This window comes from Myotis nattereri, assembly GCF_964212035.1.
Source record: "Myotis nattereri genome assembly, chromosome: 2".
Classification (NCBI taxonomy): Eukaryota; Metazoa; Chordata; class Mammalia; order Chiroptera; family Vespertilionidae; genus Myotis; species Myotis nattereri.
In genome coordinates this window covers 74,442,755-74,461,472 of record NC_138076.1, presented here as the reverse complement: position 1 = coordinate 74,461,472, position 18,718 = coordinate 74,442,755, and the positions used below count along the sequence as shown (strand labels likewise).

At 39.2% G+C, this 18,718-nt stretch overlaps 1 protein-coding gene across 4 annotated transcripts in view; it reads right to left on the bottom strand.

The window, feature by feature from the left end:
- DIAPH3 (diaphanous related formin 3) overlaps nucleotides 1–18,718 on the bottom strand; it is a gene marked incomplete at its 5' end in the record, with an annotated part of 567,305 nt that overhangs the window by 241,839 nt on the left and 306,748 nt on the right. For all 4 annotated transcript variants that reach the window (XM_081083267.1, XM_081083268.1, XM_081083269.1 and 1 more), the window contains one exon: nucleotides 7,000–7,239. In XM_081083267.1, the coding sequence (XP_080939393.1) occupies nucleotides 7,000–7,239 (240 nt within the window). The remainder of the gene's footprint in view (nucleotides 1–6,999; nucleotides 7,240–18,718) is intronic.

The window sequence follows — 18,718 nt, the reverse complement described above, 5'->3', positions numbered from 1 at the left end:
ATCTGATATGCAGGATGTATTTTCATTGTTACAAATTGAACATAATTAAAGCATAGTGATTTGTAGAGCTGTTACTAAGTGAGGTGTTGAGGGGAGCTCTATGGCTGTGTGTTTGGGAGAAAGGAAGTGTAACAGATTAGCAATGCTTGTAATAAGACCACGAGCTATTGCACACAAGTGGCTTTACTGACTGTAAGCAAAGCCACTCTTTCTTTTGTAATTCCATTAAAAGAATAATTCCAATTTACAATATTTAATAGCAATTGAAAAATCAAATGGAGGTAATGTGAATAAAATTTATCAAAAACACTACTTAGGCCTGATGGTGTGGCTAAGTGGTTGAGCATCAACCTACGAACCAGGAGGTCATGGTTTGATTCAGGCCAAGACACATGCCCAGGTTGCTGGCTCCATCCCCAGCGAGGGGCATGTAGGAGGAAGCCGACCAATTATTCTCTCTCATCATTGATACTTCTATCTCTTTCTCCCTTCCTCTCTGAAATCAATATATATAACAAAAACACTAGTTACTAAAGCCAATTAAATGTTCCTTGGAAAATGCCATACATTACATGTGTTAATGAATGAGTCAAAGGGTTTAAGAATTCTAAATAGTTTCACATTGCTTTGGAAGTCAGTATTTCAGTGATTTAATTGGCTGGATGTAAAATAAGAATGGCATTTGTTATCTGCAAGTCTTTGGCCAAAAACTGCTTTACATTCAAAGGGTGCCAAAATTTACTAGTGTGATTTTGCCAATTTGATAAAGAATAAAAAATTTTCTCAAGTTCTAAAACATTGACTGCAGATGGAACAATGGATTTGTTTGGCAGAGAACTTTCTTAAATCTAACTTCATAGAATAAAGGAAAAGGTGACATACAAGAATCAAAATTTCACAAAAAATGATTCACAATATTAACCTGTGTGTCTGTACAGGTAGGCAAAATACAAACTGCCTATAACAGGTAAATGTATTTGTCTCCTGTATTTGTCCCACAACCCCAGGACTGTGCATCCTTTGATGAAACTTCACCCGTACAAGGCAGAACCCTGCAAAGTAACTCAGGACACTGACCATCAACTTATTTCAGTTCCACTGTGTGCCTGAAATTCATATTACTTTCACTCCTCTGGCCTCATGATAGTACTCAGCTTGGCAATAAAGAGAAGCAGCAGTTTTTGGAAATATTTTCACCACTCATCCTAAAGTGAAGAAGTAGAGTTGTTTCTTTTTTGTTTTGTTTTTGTGTTGGTTAGGTTTTACTTGTTTATCTTTGTCGGTTGGTTCCAGATAACCAATCAAGGGTCTTGTATGCTGGGAAAAGGAAGTAGGGCAGAAGACACATAAAGTGATTCTCAGTTCAGTCTGTGCATTAAAATCACCTGGGGACCTTTTTAAAAAAAGTGCCAGATGCACATCAATGCATGCTAATCTGGTGTGGGTCTAATATATGAGTATTTCTTAAAGGTCACTCTGGGTTCAGAGTCAGGGTCCTAAAAGAGGAGCTGTTCACAACTTCAAGAAATAACTAGAGTTGGTGGAGATAATAAAAAAGGGGGGGAAAAGAGTTCCCCATCCGAAGTTTGGTAAAGTTATTCAATTGTGACCTGTACTTGTAAAAGGAATATACAAGTACAAGAATATCAGATAAAATCTGTATATACTAGAAAAGAGAAAATTAAACAAAAGACAAAAATCAGTCTTCCAAGCCACACACACATACCCGTTTAGCACCTAACTCCTACCCTACAGCCCAAACTGTGCACCCTTTGATGAGTTCTCTCTGAAATGAACTTACCACATGTTCTATTCCCACAGAGGATAGGAATTCTCTTCTAAGTGATGCTATGGATAAATTTATAGCAGAATCAATTGTTATTTGTTTCTACAATTTTCTCTGTAAATAACAGCACAAATACTGATAAAAATTAGTTATTACAGTTGGTACACTCTTCCAAAATTTATATCTATTATCCTAATGTAGGAAGTTAGTATAATTACCTAGAACAAAGTGCTACCTTATATAACTACACTAGTGGCCTGGTGCACAAAATTCGTGCACAGTAAAGGAATTTAATTAGAGGAAATATTTTAATATTGCTATTGCACTAAGTGTCAGAGATGAAAGCAAATTAGTAAAATGTATATGAAAATCACCCTCCTGTCAGAGTCTGGGGCGCACCGCGGGACCGAGTCAAGTCCTGCCCACCTGTGCATGCCTCAAAATCGCGTGAGACTCAGACCTGGCTGGTCCTACCCCTGTCAAGCCCCGTAAAAGGGGAGGGGGTGCAGCCTCAGGTTCCCCGGCCCCAGTGTGAGGGTATGATGATTATTTGCATATTAGCTCTTTATTATATAGGATAATTCAGCTGTATTTTCTGAGATTATTTGTTATTTAGAAATCACACCCCTCATTAGACATTAGTAAACATTACTAAACACATGTTATAGTTACTGCATGTGGGTTGATAACATTAGTTTTTATAGTTACAAGTTAAAATCATCTCATACAGTATATTTTAATAAGGTGTTCAACTTTGATGGTTGGGTCAACTTATTCTTTTGCTAGATCTAGTTGGGGGAAAAAAGACCTTGGCCCTACCAACAGGTTTTTTAGAGAACAAACTTCAACACAAACCACATATAACTTTTTTCAAGGTAGGCACCTTGGTTACCAAGCTGATGAAATTTCTAAAAATATATATTTGCTTTTAATCAATAAAGCTCCTAAAAAAAATTGTATAACCTCATTTTATCTATTATCCAGTTTTTATCGAAGGTCTAGTCGTAGCTTTCAAGGACTTTCATGAATGAGAAGTAGTCCATTCATTGTCCTAAAATACAAGTCTAAGGTTAATCTATTTGAAAAGCTGTGCCATCAGAATGCAAGGTATTTATTCCATTTTACTTAAACTAAAAGTAGAATTACTGCAATTAAAGACCACATTTGTATCTCATTTACTATGAGGGTTCTCTTGGAGTGTCAAGCCCTAACAGGCCCTTTATACATATTTGTAGAGGATTAGAAAGGGGGAGAGAGGGTAGGGAGATAGCTGTAATGGATTTTTTTTCACTTATAATTTATAAGAACATAGCTCCACACCATATTTTTCTTTTAAAACAATACACATGCAAAATTTCATCAAGTTCAGCTTTGGCTAATCAGAGAAACCACTATTTACTATTTTTAGATCATGAAACATTTCATCACCATGTTTGCACTTCATTTTTACCAAAAGAAAGCCTCAAACCCATGCATCTACCTTAATTTTCATTTACATCTTAATAACAGATTCTAGTTTATGTTTACCTTATATCTAATTTTTCACTTTTATATTTATTTATCATAGCCATATCTAATCTTTGGGGTGGAAGTAGACAAACACTTTTCTCTCTCTGAACTCGAGTTATTTTAGTTAGCCATCTCAATTACAAGTGTATACAAAGATATACTATAGCACTCAAAATAAAATACAATGCATACGGATTTCAAAATTCATGTAATTATTCTAACCTGTGCAAAGTTAATAATTTAATACAAAATTTCATGCACTTTTCAGATGTGAGCTAAATGTACAAAGGACATTTATAAGTAAAAATTTTGGGTATAGAATATTATATGTCACAGGATCACCCAGCATGTTTTAACAGATTAAAATATAATCCTGTCTTCAACTGTCAAGTAAATTTGGAATTCCTTGCACAGGGGCTTATGATCAAACCAAATGTTTTATAGTCAGTGTGAAAATTCAATAATTTTCAAAGATCAAGCCGCTACTTCTGATAAAAAACACACACAACATGATGTGATATCATCTTGTTCAATATATGCTTTCAATTTGATGTGTAGGATAATAAAAAGTATGAAGTTCTAGTATTTATTTTGTCTCTTGCACTACAGAAGTCTCCTAAGAGGGTTGATTAAAATATCCAATCTCAGTGCCTAAAAATACAGTCAACTCTATTATCTGGAGACAGATTAGCCAGTTTGTAGAATGACTGTAGTAAAATAGTAACAGCATGCATTGCATTTGTAAAAGATTTTAAAATTACTAGGCATCAATGACTATATCTCAATATGAGATGTCTATTTTCAACTACATAATAACTAAGACACAAGACTGTGTCCACTGTAGTGTCATTCATTCAACCACTATTTATTGAATATTTACTATGTACCAAGCACTGTATTAGGCTATTCCACCTCATTAATCAGACCTAAGCTCTCCTGGACAATTGTCTTTTGAGGAAGCAGGAAGGGAGGGTATGTGGTCAACTCTGTGAGTTGGCTATAGTTTTGAGATGCAAAATCTGAAGAGCAACAGACACTTAGCACCATGAAACAATCTCTTGTAGTGGTGAACTTCTCCCCCATCTTGATCTGCATCCTGTTTTTTCTTCCTTTGCTTCCCCAGAAACTGGCAGTATAGCGTCCCTCTTTGTCCTTTAGCCTCCAAGTTCATAATTCCCACTTCCTGACAATTCCCTAGATGTTCCTTAAATGTGTACACTCCCCCTCCACCCTTTGTCCCATTCTACCTAAAAACTCTATTACTACATTAGCTGGGTCCATCATCATCTCAAAGCACAATGACTACTATGTACTGGACACTAAACATTTGCTACATAACTGAAAAAGGCCCATCAATCAGATGCCCTTTAAGATGCTGAGGTAAACAAGGGGAAGGAAACACCAAAAGCAACCTCATTCTTTATTGAGCAACCACTTCAAACATGTCAGTATCTTTGGAGTTATCTTTGACCCTCCCCTCTTCCCCTTCATCTCACATTGCCCTGCCTCTCTATCTGCTCAGCTACATTTTCTCTGACGTGCTCCTAGATCACATGCTGCCAACGACCTAGTCTCTCCCACAGTCAACCTCTAATCCAGCGGTTCTCAACCTGTGGGTCGCGACCCCTTTGGTGGTCAAACGACCCTTTCACAGGGGTCGCCTAAGACCATCCTGCATATCAGATATTTACATTACGATTCATAACAGTAGCAACATGACAGTTATGAAGTAGCAACGAAAATAATTTTATGGTTGGGTCACAACATGAGGAACTCTATTTAAAGGGCCAGAAGGTTGAGAACCACTGCTCTAACCAGTGCTGTCCAGTAGAACCTTCCGAAATGTGCTGTATTTTGACTGCCAGCATGTATGGATACTGATTCACTTGAAAAATGGCAAGTGTGACCGAGGAATTAAATTTTTAATTTTTTTGAATTTTAATTAATTTAAATTTAATGATTTTAGAGAGAGAAGGGAAAGGGGGACAGAAATAGAAACACTGATGAGAGAAGCATGCCTCCTACTGAGGTTCAAGCTGGCAACTCAGGCATGTGCCTTGGCCTGAATGGAACTAGCAACTCTTGGTTTAAGGGCCGGACACTCAACTGAGCCACACCAGCCGGGCTTAATTTAAATTTAAATAGACATGTTTGGCAAACAGTGACTGCACTGACAGTACTTTTTCATATGGCTATTAAAATTATTTTCCTATAAGATAACTGATAACATCACTGCCTTATAGAAATAATGTCTCCATAAAAATTTCACCATAAGGTATGGCATTTCAGGCTTTTCACCATCTAGGCAAATTTACTATCTAATTTCAATTTTCTCCACTCCTCTCCCATTTAGGCTCCAGGTGTACAGGATCACTCCGTGTACGAACACATGCCATGAGAGAGGCTTTTATACAAACTGCTGATTCTTGTTTAGAATGCTTTTTCCTCTCAGGGAACATCCACTCACTCATCCAGATACAGTTCAGATTCCTACTAGTATCCCTCTCTGAATGTTTATCTGGTCTCCCTTAGCAAAGCTAGGCTCTCTCAACTATGCTGCCTTAACTTTCTTGTATATAAGCTCCATTAAAATATTTAATCACACTTAATGGGTTAAATATGAAAAATATAACTTCCACATATGCTAAGTAAGTATTAATCACAAACACTAAATGAGATGATCAGGTCAAGCACTTGGCACTCTATAAATGTGCAGTCTTCAATACATATGTTATGAATTACATCATCCATGTTACAGATCTGCACAGAAGATGTAAGGCTAAGAAAGCAAGGAGAGGAAAATAAAAAGGCGCTGATACTAGTGGGAGGTTTACGTCGGGGAACTCATGTAAGCAAAGTCACAAAAGTACCAAGAGATTAACTATTCAGCAAACCCACAGCTAAAGCCGAACTTGTTTTTCACCTTCCCTTCCTAACTGGCAAAAGCAATAATCAAATTCCTTAGTCAGGGAGGGTAGATGTTACCAGGTCAAGAACAAGAGAAAGCTTTTCTTGTGATGTGTAACTGAGAAGAATTTGTTATAAGCAGATCAATAAAGCACTATTACACTGGCCCATTGCTTAGGAAAGAGCTCTGTTACATAAAACATTGAACCCAGCAGAAAAAGACTCTCTAAACTTGCTCCATTTCCATATCTTCTAAAGTTATGTTTAGAGAAACATTTCAAAATCTGAGTTATGTTTACTCCCCTTTATAGAATAATAATTTCCTCCTTACATAAAACAATCTCACTTTTCTCTCCCTTTAGTCTGCTTGCAAAAATTTAAATGCAAAGAAATAATTAAATAAAGGTAAAAATTTTAGTGGAAATCCTAAGCAAGTCTCTACATATATACCTTCATATGTAGAGGTAACTGAATTGAATGACAACTAGGTTTAAATAATATTGTGATGTTCCATTTCATTACTTTGAGAACGCATAGGTTTACAACATAATTGTGTTATTAAACAAAATCCTTCAGTTGGATTTGCAGATCACAGAAAATTAATATTTGGATTTAGTTCAGAGGTTGAGTAAATTAGCTTAGTTCACTCTGGGTTTGGGTTCATGGTTCAGTTCAAGTTCTTGATAATGAGCACACCAAAACAAAAAGATTTAAATAATGTAATCAGGGCTGACATTCTATGACTAAGTGTGCAGGCAAATATGTGCTTAAAAAGAAGGGGAAAAAAACCAACTCACTTTACAGAGAGAGCTAAGGTTAAATCCAAAGGTTTGAGCATTCCGGGAGCCGGCATTCATGTAGTTTCCCATTAGCAATACAAGTTCCAGCAACTTGCTAAAGCTTTTGCTCTTCTTTATCTCTTCGCAGGCAGTGCTGACAGCCATGATGTCAGGTTTGATGTTATTCACCTGCTCTTCAAACTGAAGCTTAAAGAGAATAGCACTGAGCCGCGGCCGCAGTCTCTTCACATTGCTCATCTGATGGAAAAGAAAATAGCAGATTTCCTTTAAAATGCATGGTATACTTTAGTACTGTAAGAGTGCAAGTAATCTAGGATGATCTATTGGTATGACAGTACCGAAGAAGCAATATGTCCCCTAAAACTGATAGCATCGAAAGAGAAAAGCCCTGTTTGTTTTTCTTAGGAATCCAGAATTGCCCCTCAAAAAAAAAAAGACACAACACAGATTTAGATGCTCAATGAAAAGAAAGCTTTAATTAAATGATAAAGCTTAAATAAGTAATAAAGTACATTCATTTTTTACAACTAAATTTCAAAAAGAGGAAACAGCCCTAGCCGGTTTGTCTCAGTGATTGGAGCGTCGGACCGCAGACTGAAGGGTCTCAGGTTCGATTCCAGTCAAGAGCACATACCTCGGTTGCAGGCTTGATCCCGGCCCTCGTTGGGATGAGTGCAGAAAGCAATCCATTGATGTGTCTCTCTTACATCAATGTTTCGCACTCTCACTATCTCTCCCCCTCCCTTCCACTCTCTAAAAGTCAATGGAAAAAATATCCTCAGGTAAGGATTAACAAAAAATGAAATAAAGTAAAATAGGGATATAGAGGCAACAAATTACAAAGCATTCATATCATTAATTTTTTGTTCAAAATTGAAACATGCTGAGTCATGTTTAAAACATATTCAGAAAGGTATAAAAGAAGGTTTGTGTGTTTTTTCAAATAGCAATTATTGTCTTCTGAAGCACTGCTGACTAACAATACTTGTTAGAGAGGGAGAGTAAATAGGTCCCAATTTGTACTAAATTGACTTTCTGCAGCAACACAAGAAAGTAGAATCACTCCTGACATATCCTAAATTAGCAGCGTTAGGGTTAGGAAACATGGGCATAACAGGAGACAAGAACAGTGCAAAGCCACACGTCTGTCTGGGACTCAGGGTTGCTATGTTGGAAATGTAGGGGGTTGAAAGTGTCAAAACACAAACAAACAAAAATGCAAAAAGGGCAAGAGGGTCAGCAAGTTCTTGCCTTAAACTACTCCCCATTTTCTAACAACACGTGAAGGTAAGAGCCACTTACCTGAAGGCTGAAGACATTTAAGGTATGTAGGAATTCCTTGGCCAAATGTACTAGGAGTTTCAGACATAGAACAGATGGATGGGGCAGTGATAGTTATAACTCTTGCACTTCAACTACTATCATAAGCATCAAGAGCAGTTTGAGGCAAGGTCAGGAAAAAAACAATGACCGAAACTGACAGAGTTAAAACAGGGACTAGGTTGGCCATTCACAGATCCAAAGGAAAGGCTAAAAAACAATGCCTCATGAGGTGCACAGGATGTCTGTAAAGGAGACAGACAGCTATCTGCTAATAATATAAGTGCTTGTTATTTAAAATAAGATATGGAAAAAAAATAAAATAAAATAAGATATGCCATACAAAAGCCTAAACTTATTAGATCTAATAGGATAATACAGATACTGCTTTAATGATGTAGCAACATAATTCGGCACACTCATCTAAAAAGAACTGAGCAATTAAAGAGGTAGCTCTCAGTAGATAACTCTGCAAATATATCTTCAAATGGACCAAATCCTTACAATGACTGAAAAGTTTTATAGCAAATAATATAAATGTCTACTTTATAACAGTACTTTCCCCAGGCACCTGACATGTGAAATGTTTGTTTATATGTATACAGGCAAGATTCCAAGAACTCAACTAATGTAGTTAATAATAAGTCCCTGCTACAAAGTATGTATAAAGGAATGTCTTAAAATTTCTTGACTTCAAAAAATATCTTCAAATTCCTGTCTAGAAAAAATAATATTTTTCCCTAGAAGACAGTAAAAAACTGTAAGCTCAAAAAAGACATTTTTTAAAGTAAAAAGAAACATTACCAATCATGGTTTTATAGAATAAACAAGTCATATAAAACTGTAGAAAGACAATTTTAGAGGTCCTATTAGCATATGTTTGGATATTGGATGTCTAGCACACAAAGTAGACTTAAGCAATTATTACTTCTCATAAAGTCATTTCATGTCTTAAAATGCTCTCAAATAGACTTACTTCCTTGAAATTGCAAGATACTTTATTCCATTTAGTATATCCTTTAGAATAATAAGATGTGCAAAGAACACTAAACATGAGTGTTCATACGCTTGTGGTCTTCCAAGGTGGACACTGAGCCCACGGCATCTGCTTTCAGTCTGTGCCCTTACTCATGATCATGAACTTAAGTATTTAGCAGTTCACAATAAGCATGAGAAGGAATTCTCCAGTCTCCCATGCAAACCATTGGTATTACAAAATACATTAATTTTAACCTACATTAGTGTACTACTTTGTGCAGAAAGAGAAAAAAAGACTGCTTAAATGGCCCAAAATATGTTAAAGCTTTCCTGCTGACAAGCTAACCATATGCAGCCAGGATAAAGTAATTAATTTTCCTAGAAAAAATATAACCTAGATTTGTATGAGTAATGAGTCTACCTGGCACTAGGGACAGGTACCTTGAAAAGATAGAGGAAGTCTACGATGGAATGCAGAACAATGTGCTATGTTTCATGAAAAACCCTGACAAAACGAAGTCAGGAAAGGTAACCAAACAACAGGTCTTTGACCCACAGCCTCGCAAATTAGATGTCCTTTCCATATTGCTCTTTCTCCCAAATTTAGAAAAGTTAGTATTTGACTGATATGAAATAAATGAATTTTAGTGAATGAAATTACTGAGCTGGAAATGAATGTGAGAGATCACCTGGTGCTCCTGCCTGTCTTTAGTCCACTATTTAGCTTACTTTGGCCCCGTAGGCCAAATGCTTGCCCCTATTGTTTAAAACAAACTCAATAAAAGCTAATGTTCTAAAATCTAAATCTTGAGTTCTATGATAATAATAGCAGGGCTTTTTCTTATTAAATCAAAGTTTGTTTCTTTAGAGGAAATTTAAAAAAATACATTTAAAAATGGGAAAATACGTTTTAAAAAACCCTGAAGAATGTTTCATCCTCACCACAGATTATATCAACACTGGGGTTTGCATTTGTTTGCTTGCTAAGGAACCTAAAACTGTGTTTTGGCTGACAGAGACTAAGCTGAATGCAAAAGTGGATAGCTATAGCATATAAATAATACTCTCAATGGTAATGGGAGGGAGGGAGGGAGGGAGGGAGGGAGGGAGGGAGGGAGGGAGGGAGGGAGGGAGGGAGGGAGGGAGGGAGGGAGGGCCCTAGCTGATTTGGCTCAGTGGATAGAGTGTCTGCCTGCAGACTGAAGGGTCCCAGGTTCAATTCTGGTCAAGGGCACATGCAGGGGTTGCAGGCTCAATTCCCAGTAGGGGGCCAGCAGAAGGCAGCTGATCAATGATTCTCTCACATCATGGATGCTTCAATCTATCTCTCCCTTTTCTGAAATCAATAAAAAGTATATTTTAAAAAAAGGAAAGGTTATATTAAAAGAAACTTTAAGATATTTATAATGAGAGTGTTAGAGAAAATTATAAATTCATTTATACAGAGGCATCCTTTAAATTTATGGTTATATATAGGATCTTAGCAATCTTTTTTTTTCTCTCTCTCTTTCAAGCTTTTATTTAAGGGCACGGACTCAGGATGGATTTTAGATCTTGTTAAAAGCAGCTACGTCCACGGACTGTACATAGTCCTCAAAAGCAGTGATCTGCTCCTCCAGCATGTCTGTTCCAACTTTATCGTCTTCCACTACACACTGTATTTGATGCTTTTTAATTCCTTACCCCACTGGAACCAGTTTAGAAGAGCCCCAGACCAAGCTATTTGTTTGAATGCTCCTGACACATTCCTCTAGTTTTGCCATATCTGTCTCATCATCCCAAGGTTTCACATCTAATGAGATGCAAGACTTGGCAACAAGTGCAGGTTTTTTGGCTTTCTTTGATTCATACTGTGGGATCTTAGCAATCTTAAACCCATAGCACCAAAACCCAACAATAATGAGCTACAATCTGAATATCAATCTAAAGGCATAAAAAACTAAATATATATATATATATATATTTAAGATCAACACAATCTACACTAATAAAAGAGAAACATGGTAATTGGCGTAAGACCGCTACCCTTTTCATTGGCTAATCAGCGAGATATGCAAATTAACTGTAAGCCAAGATGGCGGCCGGCAGCCAGGCAGCTTGAAACTAACATGAGGCTTGCTTGCCTCAGTAACGGAGGATCGTTGGAGGAAACCAACGTTCCCTGACTGCGGCTGCAGGCCTCTGAGCGGGCAGTTTAAGAAACATTGTAACAAATACCGCCGGACTTCAGCCAACAGATTCGCAACATTGTAAGCAAAGGCCAGAAACCTACTTTCAGCCGCTTGGAATGCCTAAGAGCTGGAGCCAAGCCTTAAGGTAAAGCTGGCCCAGAATGAATAAAAAAAAAGAAAAAAAGGAGCGGTTGGGAACTTCAGTCACTCCCAGCCTGAAAACAGCCCTCAGTCCCTCACCCAGACTGGCCAGGCACCCCAGTGGGGACCCCCACCCTGATCCAGGACACCCTTCAGGGAAAACCAGCCGGCCCCACCCATGCAACAAGCCTCTATCCTATATAGTAAAAGGGTAATATGCCTCCCGGCACCGGAATCAGCGTGACAGGGGGCAGCGCCCAAACCCCCTGATTGCCCTATGGCTCTGTGTGTGACAGGGGGCTAAACCCAACACGACCCCGCCCCCCCCACGGGACCTGCTCTGTGTGTGATGGGGTAGAGCCATAACCTCCCCATCGGCCCTGCCCTGAGTGTGAGAGTGGCGGCGCCCCAACCCCCTGATGGCCCTGCTCTGTGGGTGATAGAGGACGGTGCCCCAAATCCCTGATGGGCCCTGCTCTGTGTGTGACGGGGGCAGCGCCCCAACCCCCTGATTGGCCCTGCTCTGTGCATGACAGGGGGTGGCGCCGCAACCTCCCCATCGACCCTGCCTTGAGTGTGACAGGGGACGGTGCCCCAACCCCCCAATCAGCCCTACCCTGAGCGTGACTGAGGGTGGCATCACAACCTCCCAATCTGCCCTGCTCTGTGCATGACGGGGCGGCGCCCCAACTCCCCAATCGGCCCTGCTCTGAGCCTGACCAGGGGCTGCACCTAGGGATTGCGCCTGCTCTCTGCCACCCGGGAGCAGGCCTAAGCCAGCAGGTTGTTATCTCCCGAGGGGTCCCAGACTGCGAGAGGGCACAGGCCGGGCTGAGGGACCCCCCCCCCTCCCACCCGAGTGCACAAATTTTTGTTCACCGGGCCTCTAGTATATATATAACTATTTATATACATATATATATATATATATATATTATTGCTAAGATCCTATATATAACCATAAATTTAAAGGATACCTCTATATAAATGAATTTATAATTTTCTCTCTCTCTCTCTCTCTCTCTCTCTCTCTATATATATATATATATATATATTTATATATATGTATATAGATATAGATATAGATATATGTATATATATATATATATCTATATATCTATATATATATATATATATCTATATATCTCCATATATATATAGATACATACTAGGGGCCCGGTGCACAAAATTTGTGCACTGGGTGGGTGGGGGGGGGTGTCCCTCAGCCCATCCTGGCCCCTCTCACATACTGGGAGCCCTCAGGCGTTGACCCCCATCACCCTCCAATCGCAGGATCGGCCCCTTGCCCAGGCCTGACACCTCTGCCAGAGGTGTCAGGCCTGGGCAGGGGACCCTCATTTCCCCCCATCACTGGTTCTGCCCCCAGCCCAGGCCTGATGCCAGGCGTCAGGCCTGGGCAGGGGACCCCCAGACCCCTGCGATTGCTGGCTCTGCCCCTGGCCCAGGCCTGATGCCTCTGGCCCAGGATTCAGGCCTGGGCAGGGGACCCCCCCTCTCCCCACCATCACCGGCTCCGCCCTTGCCCAGGCCTGATGCCTCGGCCAGAGGGGTCTACCCCCATCACCCTATTGCCTGATCGGCCCCTTGCCCAGGCCTGATGCCTCTGCCAGAGGTGTCAGGCTTGGACAGGGGACCCCCATCTCCCCCCATCACTGGCTCTGACCCCTGCCCAGGCCTGATGCCTCTGGCCCAGGAATCATGCCTGGGCAGGGGACCCCCATCTCCCTCTGATCGCTTGCCCCCCCCCACCCCCCGCCCAAGCCTGATGCCTCTGACCCAGGCTTCAGGCCGGGACAAGGGGACCATCATATCCCCCCAGTCCCCGGCTCTGCCCCCCCCCACCCAGGCCTGATGCCTCTGGCCCAGGCATCAGACCTGGGCAGGGGACCCCCAGCCCCCTCCGACTGCTGGCTCCGCCCCCCGCCCAGGCCTGATGCCTCGGCCAAAGGAGTTGAACCTTGCGGGTTGAGGGCGTGAGTGCGGGCGGATGCCGCAGCCGCCCCACCGGCCCGCATCCGGGTCTGCCGGCGGGATCGGGTCTCGGGCGACTGCTGGCACTCACACCCCCAACCCACTCTCGAATGGTGCTGTACCATCCTGCCTGCAATATGCAAATTAGCCACCATCTTTGTTGGTGGTTAATTGCCATCTTAGTTGGCAGTTAATTTGCATATCTCGCTGATTAGCCAATGAAAAGGGTATAAGTCGTACGCCAATTACCATTTTTCTCTTTTATTAGTGTAGATACACACACACACACACACATATATTTCCCTAGTATTGTTTGAAGGCAAGGCACAGCCCTCCTGCAATCTCTCACCCAGTGCCAGAAGGGACATATGCCAGATGAAACAACCTTAAAAACAGTGACCACTAAAAATCAAAGAACAAGCAAATCCAGAATCCTAAGGGTAATTGATATTTCAAAATTTTGTTTGTTGGCAACATGTGTCATTGGAGCAGGAACAAAATAAGATGAAAAGACCTTTAAACAATCAATGAACTTACAAGTATTGACTGGGTGCCCACTTGGTGCTACAAGAGGCACAGGGGTCATGATTACTGCCCTTACAGCCCATTTCATCTAACTCTTTCCATCTGTCTTGAAGGGTAAAAAGTAGAAAGTCCCCAGGGAGATGTTAATTTTCATGATCTCATGTTTTTCACATGTAATTTTACTTTACCCATTATTCTATGAAAAGAATCATTTTGGCATTTTTATACCAATAATGTTTAATGCCATATCTGGTTCTCTTTATGCAGTTTTTATATATATATATAAAGAACAGATTTTCAGGAACCAATTTATTCAAAACTTGCTGGATTTTTCCACCTTCCTGCCTGCAGAATAATTCAGGCTCACCTCAAAATAAAGTTTAGTATATGCTCCATCTCTTCATTACTCTTCCCTGAAGTCATTATAAAACTACTTAACCATTCACTTCACTTTCAGCCACTACAAGTAACCCACTGATTAAAAAGCTAATCACTTCAGTCTTAATTGATTGACAAAACCTTTCCTTCATTATATTTTGTGAATATGTAATTATAAGGAATAATGGAATAGCACTTCAGGAAGGTTACATGACTGCTTCCAGGTCACATGCAGCCAATCAACTGTACAGTTCCACTAGAACATCACAATGTAGAAATTAATAACCACAACTTAAAAACCATCTGATGACCTGGCCAGTGTGGCTCAGTCGCTTGACCATTGTCCCATGCACCAAAAGGTTACAGGTTTGATTAAAGGTTACAGATCAAGCACAAGCCCAGATTGCAGGCTCAATCCCCAGTGCAGGGAGTGCAGGAAGCAGCCAATAGATGTTTCTCTCTCATAGATGTTTCTCTCTCTTCCTCTCTCTCTAAAATCTATGAAAAACATCTGATACTCAAACTACTTCTACTGTGTTTTCCATTAAGTAAGAATGGATTTTAAATTCCCCACCACAGTTATCAGATAAAACACTATGGAGATGACCCAGCTGAGCACTCAGCATCCTATTACTTCATATTTTTTTCCTTTCTCCTTGGTATATCCAACTACCTCCTGTTCTGCTGAATATTTTTTTAATATATTTTTATTGATTTCAGAAAGAAAGGGAGAGGGAGAGGGAGAGGGAGAGAGGGAGAGAGGGAGAGAGGGAGAGAGAGGGGGAGAGGAGAGAGAGAGAGAGAGAGAGAGAGAGAGAGAGAGAGAGAGAGAGAGAGAGAGAGAGAAACATCAATTGGCTGCCTCCTGCATTCCCCTCACTGGGGATCGAGCCTGCTACCCAGGCATGTGCCCTTGACCAGAATCGAACCTGGGACCCTTCAGTCTGCAGGCCAACACTCTATCACTGGGCCAAACCAGCTAGAGCTCTGCTGAATTTTTAATATTTTTTTTCCAGATACTTTGGCATCCCCTCCACACTGTGCTCTCCACTTAGATTTCCATATTAGCTAATTCTTCACTCTCAGTGGGAGACATATAAGCAGGGAGAATGTGAAAAAACAAATGCGTATCTTTGTGAAAGACAGAACTAGAGAAAATGATAAGGGGTTGAGGGAGAAAAGTGACATCTGAGAAATAAACAGGATTTAATAATAGAATTAAGACACTTAGGAAAAAGTTTTGAACTTGATTTTTTTAATTAAACTAGGTGAAAAATATTTCATCGTTACCATTAGCTAGCCAATATTTTTATGATCTCCAGAATTCTCAGACAAAAGAAACATTCATTTTACTTCAAGAGAGGCAATCAAAAACATAGCTATTCAAGTGCATTATGGCTGGGTAGTGCTGAGAATATAAAAAATTTTTTAAAAATAAGTGTGGCCTTATGATATTAAACTCCTAAGCTGAAATTATTTTAAAAAACTATACAACAGCAAAGTACATATGGTATATTTTTTACAGGTTTGCAATGGAGCAAGGTAAATCCAAGAATTATACAAAAAATAATAATAATAAATAAAATAACAGGGTATAAATGTATATTCCTCCAGCTAGCCAAAGGATGGACAATTGGCAATAGACATCAGCTATGGCTTTGTTTTTGTTTACAAATGCTTATCAATTCTGGACCACTAAGGATTTCACAGGAGGTCCAAGTGAGTTCTGCAGATACTCAGGATCTGTATGTGGTAAAGCTCGAGAGCACGAGACTAATTTGGCAGTCTTAGCTAGCACTCCTAACGAAGAGTTTCATATCTGATCAATTAAAAAGCTGGCATAAAACTCAGAACCATTCTGGTGTTTTAAATTCATTCATGTCTGTTTCCAGACAGTCCCCACCCATAGGAAACCAATGTTGTTTGTGGGGTTTTTTTTTCTGTCGTTAACTTCGTTTTGCTTGTTCTTGAAATTTACATTAATGAAACTTACAGTAAACACTTTTCGTGTCTGGCTTCTTTCACTCAACAAAATGACTTTGAGATTCATACACACAGAGAGTGATTCAATACTTTGTTCTTTTTTCATTTCATAATATTTCATTATAAGAACACACCAAAATTTCTTTATCTACTTTCCTGTGGATAGTTTTTTTGGGTGTTTCTTTTTTACTTTGAGGCTATGTAGTGGGTTGGGTTGAAGAAGGACTCCAAAAATGCTGTGTTAAGCCCTAACCTCAGGTACTTGCTAATGTGAACTTATTTGAAAATGGGGTCTTTGCAGATGAAATGAAGTTAAGGATCGCCGGAAGAGATCATGCTAAATTTAGGGCAAGCCCTAAATCCAATGACTGATGTCACTTTAATAAAAATAGTAGAGAGAGAAACAAACAGAAGGCAGCGATGTGAAGGAGGAGGTTAAGACTGAAGTAATGTTACAAGCCAAGAAATGCCAAGAACTGCAAGCAGCTACCGAAGATAGGAAACAAGACTGCAACAGATTCTTGCCCAGAGCCTACAGAAGGAATCAGTACTGCCAAAACATCCATTTTGGACTTCCGCCCTCCAGAAAATGCAGGAAAATACATTCCTGATGTTTTAAACCACCAGGATTATGGACATATATTATGGTCGTGTGTGAAAACTAATACAGGATATTATCAATATTCTTATATTAGTCTTTTCATTTTTATTAAATACCTAAAAAGATATAGTGTAAATGCATACATAACTTCAAAAGAAATTGGCAAGCTGTTTTCTAAAGTGGTTTATGCCATTTTATACCCTCTTTACTAAAGCTATGATTTATTTAGGAAGCTTTATATTTTATCTTTGCATGTTTAGGTCTACACTCCATCCCTCATCCATTATTCTGTGGGGTGTGATGCAGGAATTGAGATTCATTTTAGCCCATAGGATATCCAAGTTTGGCAGCACCATTTGACACAAAGAAGTTCTTTTTCCCATGCACTAGCCTTGATGTCTTTCTTGTGAATCATTTGTTGGTATCCTTGTGGGTTTACTTCTCAACTTCCCAGAAAAGTTTATTTTTATATCTAAGCCAAACCTTACTGCCTTGATATCAAATCAATAGTCTAAGTCCTCCAAGTTTGTTATTTTCCAAATTGATTTTTACTCTAGGTCTTCCAAATGCCACACGAATTTTTGTAACTTTTGCCAGTTGCTATAATAAAACCCGCTGGGATTTTGATTGGGAATGTGTATCATATATTAGGAGTCTACAGATCATTTGAGGGAAAAATAAAATCTTCACAATACTGAGTCTTCCACTCTATGAGCATGGTAAATACTTCATTTACAACTTTAATTTCTCTCAGCAATATCTTGTGGTTTTAAGTGTAGAAAATCAGCATGTTTACTGAAATATATCCCTAAGTATTTTAAGTTTTTTGATGCTATTGTAAATACTACTATTTTATTTTATTTTATTTTCCAATATATGTCATTACTAAAAAAAGAGAACTCGTTCTGGTATACTGACTATCCTGTGACCTTGTTAAATTCACTGGTTACTTCAATAAAGTTTATTATAAACTCCTTATACATTCACATAGACAACTGGGTCATTAAAAAAAGGTTCACTTTCTGATTTACAGTGTACAGGCCTTCTGTTTCTTTTTCTTATTACACAGGTTAGAATATGCATTATAATGCTGAAAAGAAGTAACAAGGCTAGATATCCTGGTCTTCTAGTAGGTGAAGACAGAGAAAGAAGACAGCTGTCCATAAAACAGGCCTTCACCAGAAACTGAATCAGCCAGCATCTTGACCTTGGACTTTTCAGACCCCAAAACTTTGAGAAATAAATTTCTGTTTTTTAGTTAAAAAAAGAAAAAGAAAAAAAAGAAAGTATGAGTGAGAGAGTAGATATCTTTGGCTGGTTTCCAATCTTAAATGACAAATCATTTCATTTTTCCCATTAAGTATGAGGATGGCTCCTGGTTTCCCATAAATGTCCTTTATTAGGGTGAAGACATTTTTTTCTATTTCTAGTCGCTAAAAGATTTTATTTATCATGAAGTAAAATTCTATCAAATCCTTTTTTATTTTGCATCTATCTAGATATGACTTTTCTCCATTTTTTCTGGTAATATGCTTAACTACATTTTTCAAGGTGAAAAAACCTTGTGCCACTTGGTCATGATATACTTTTTTAATGAGTTGCAATATTTGATATAAAAATATTTTGT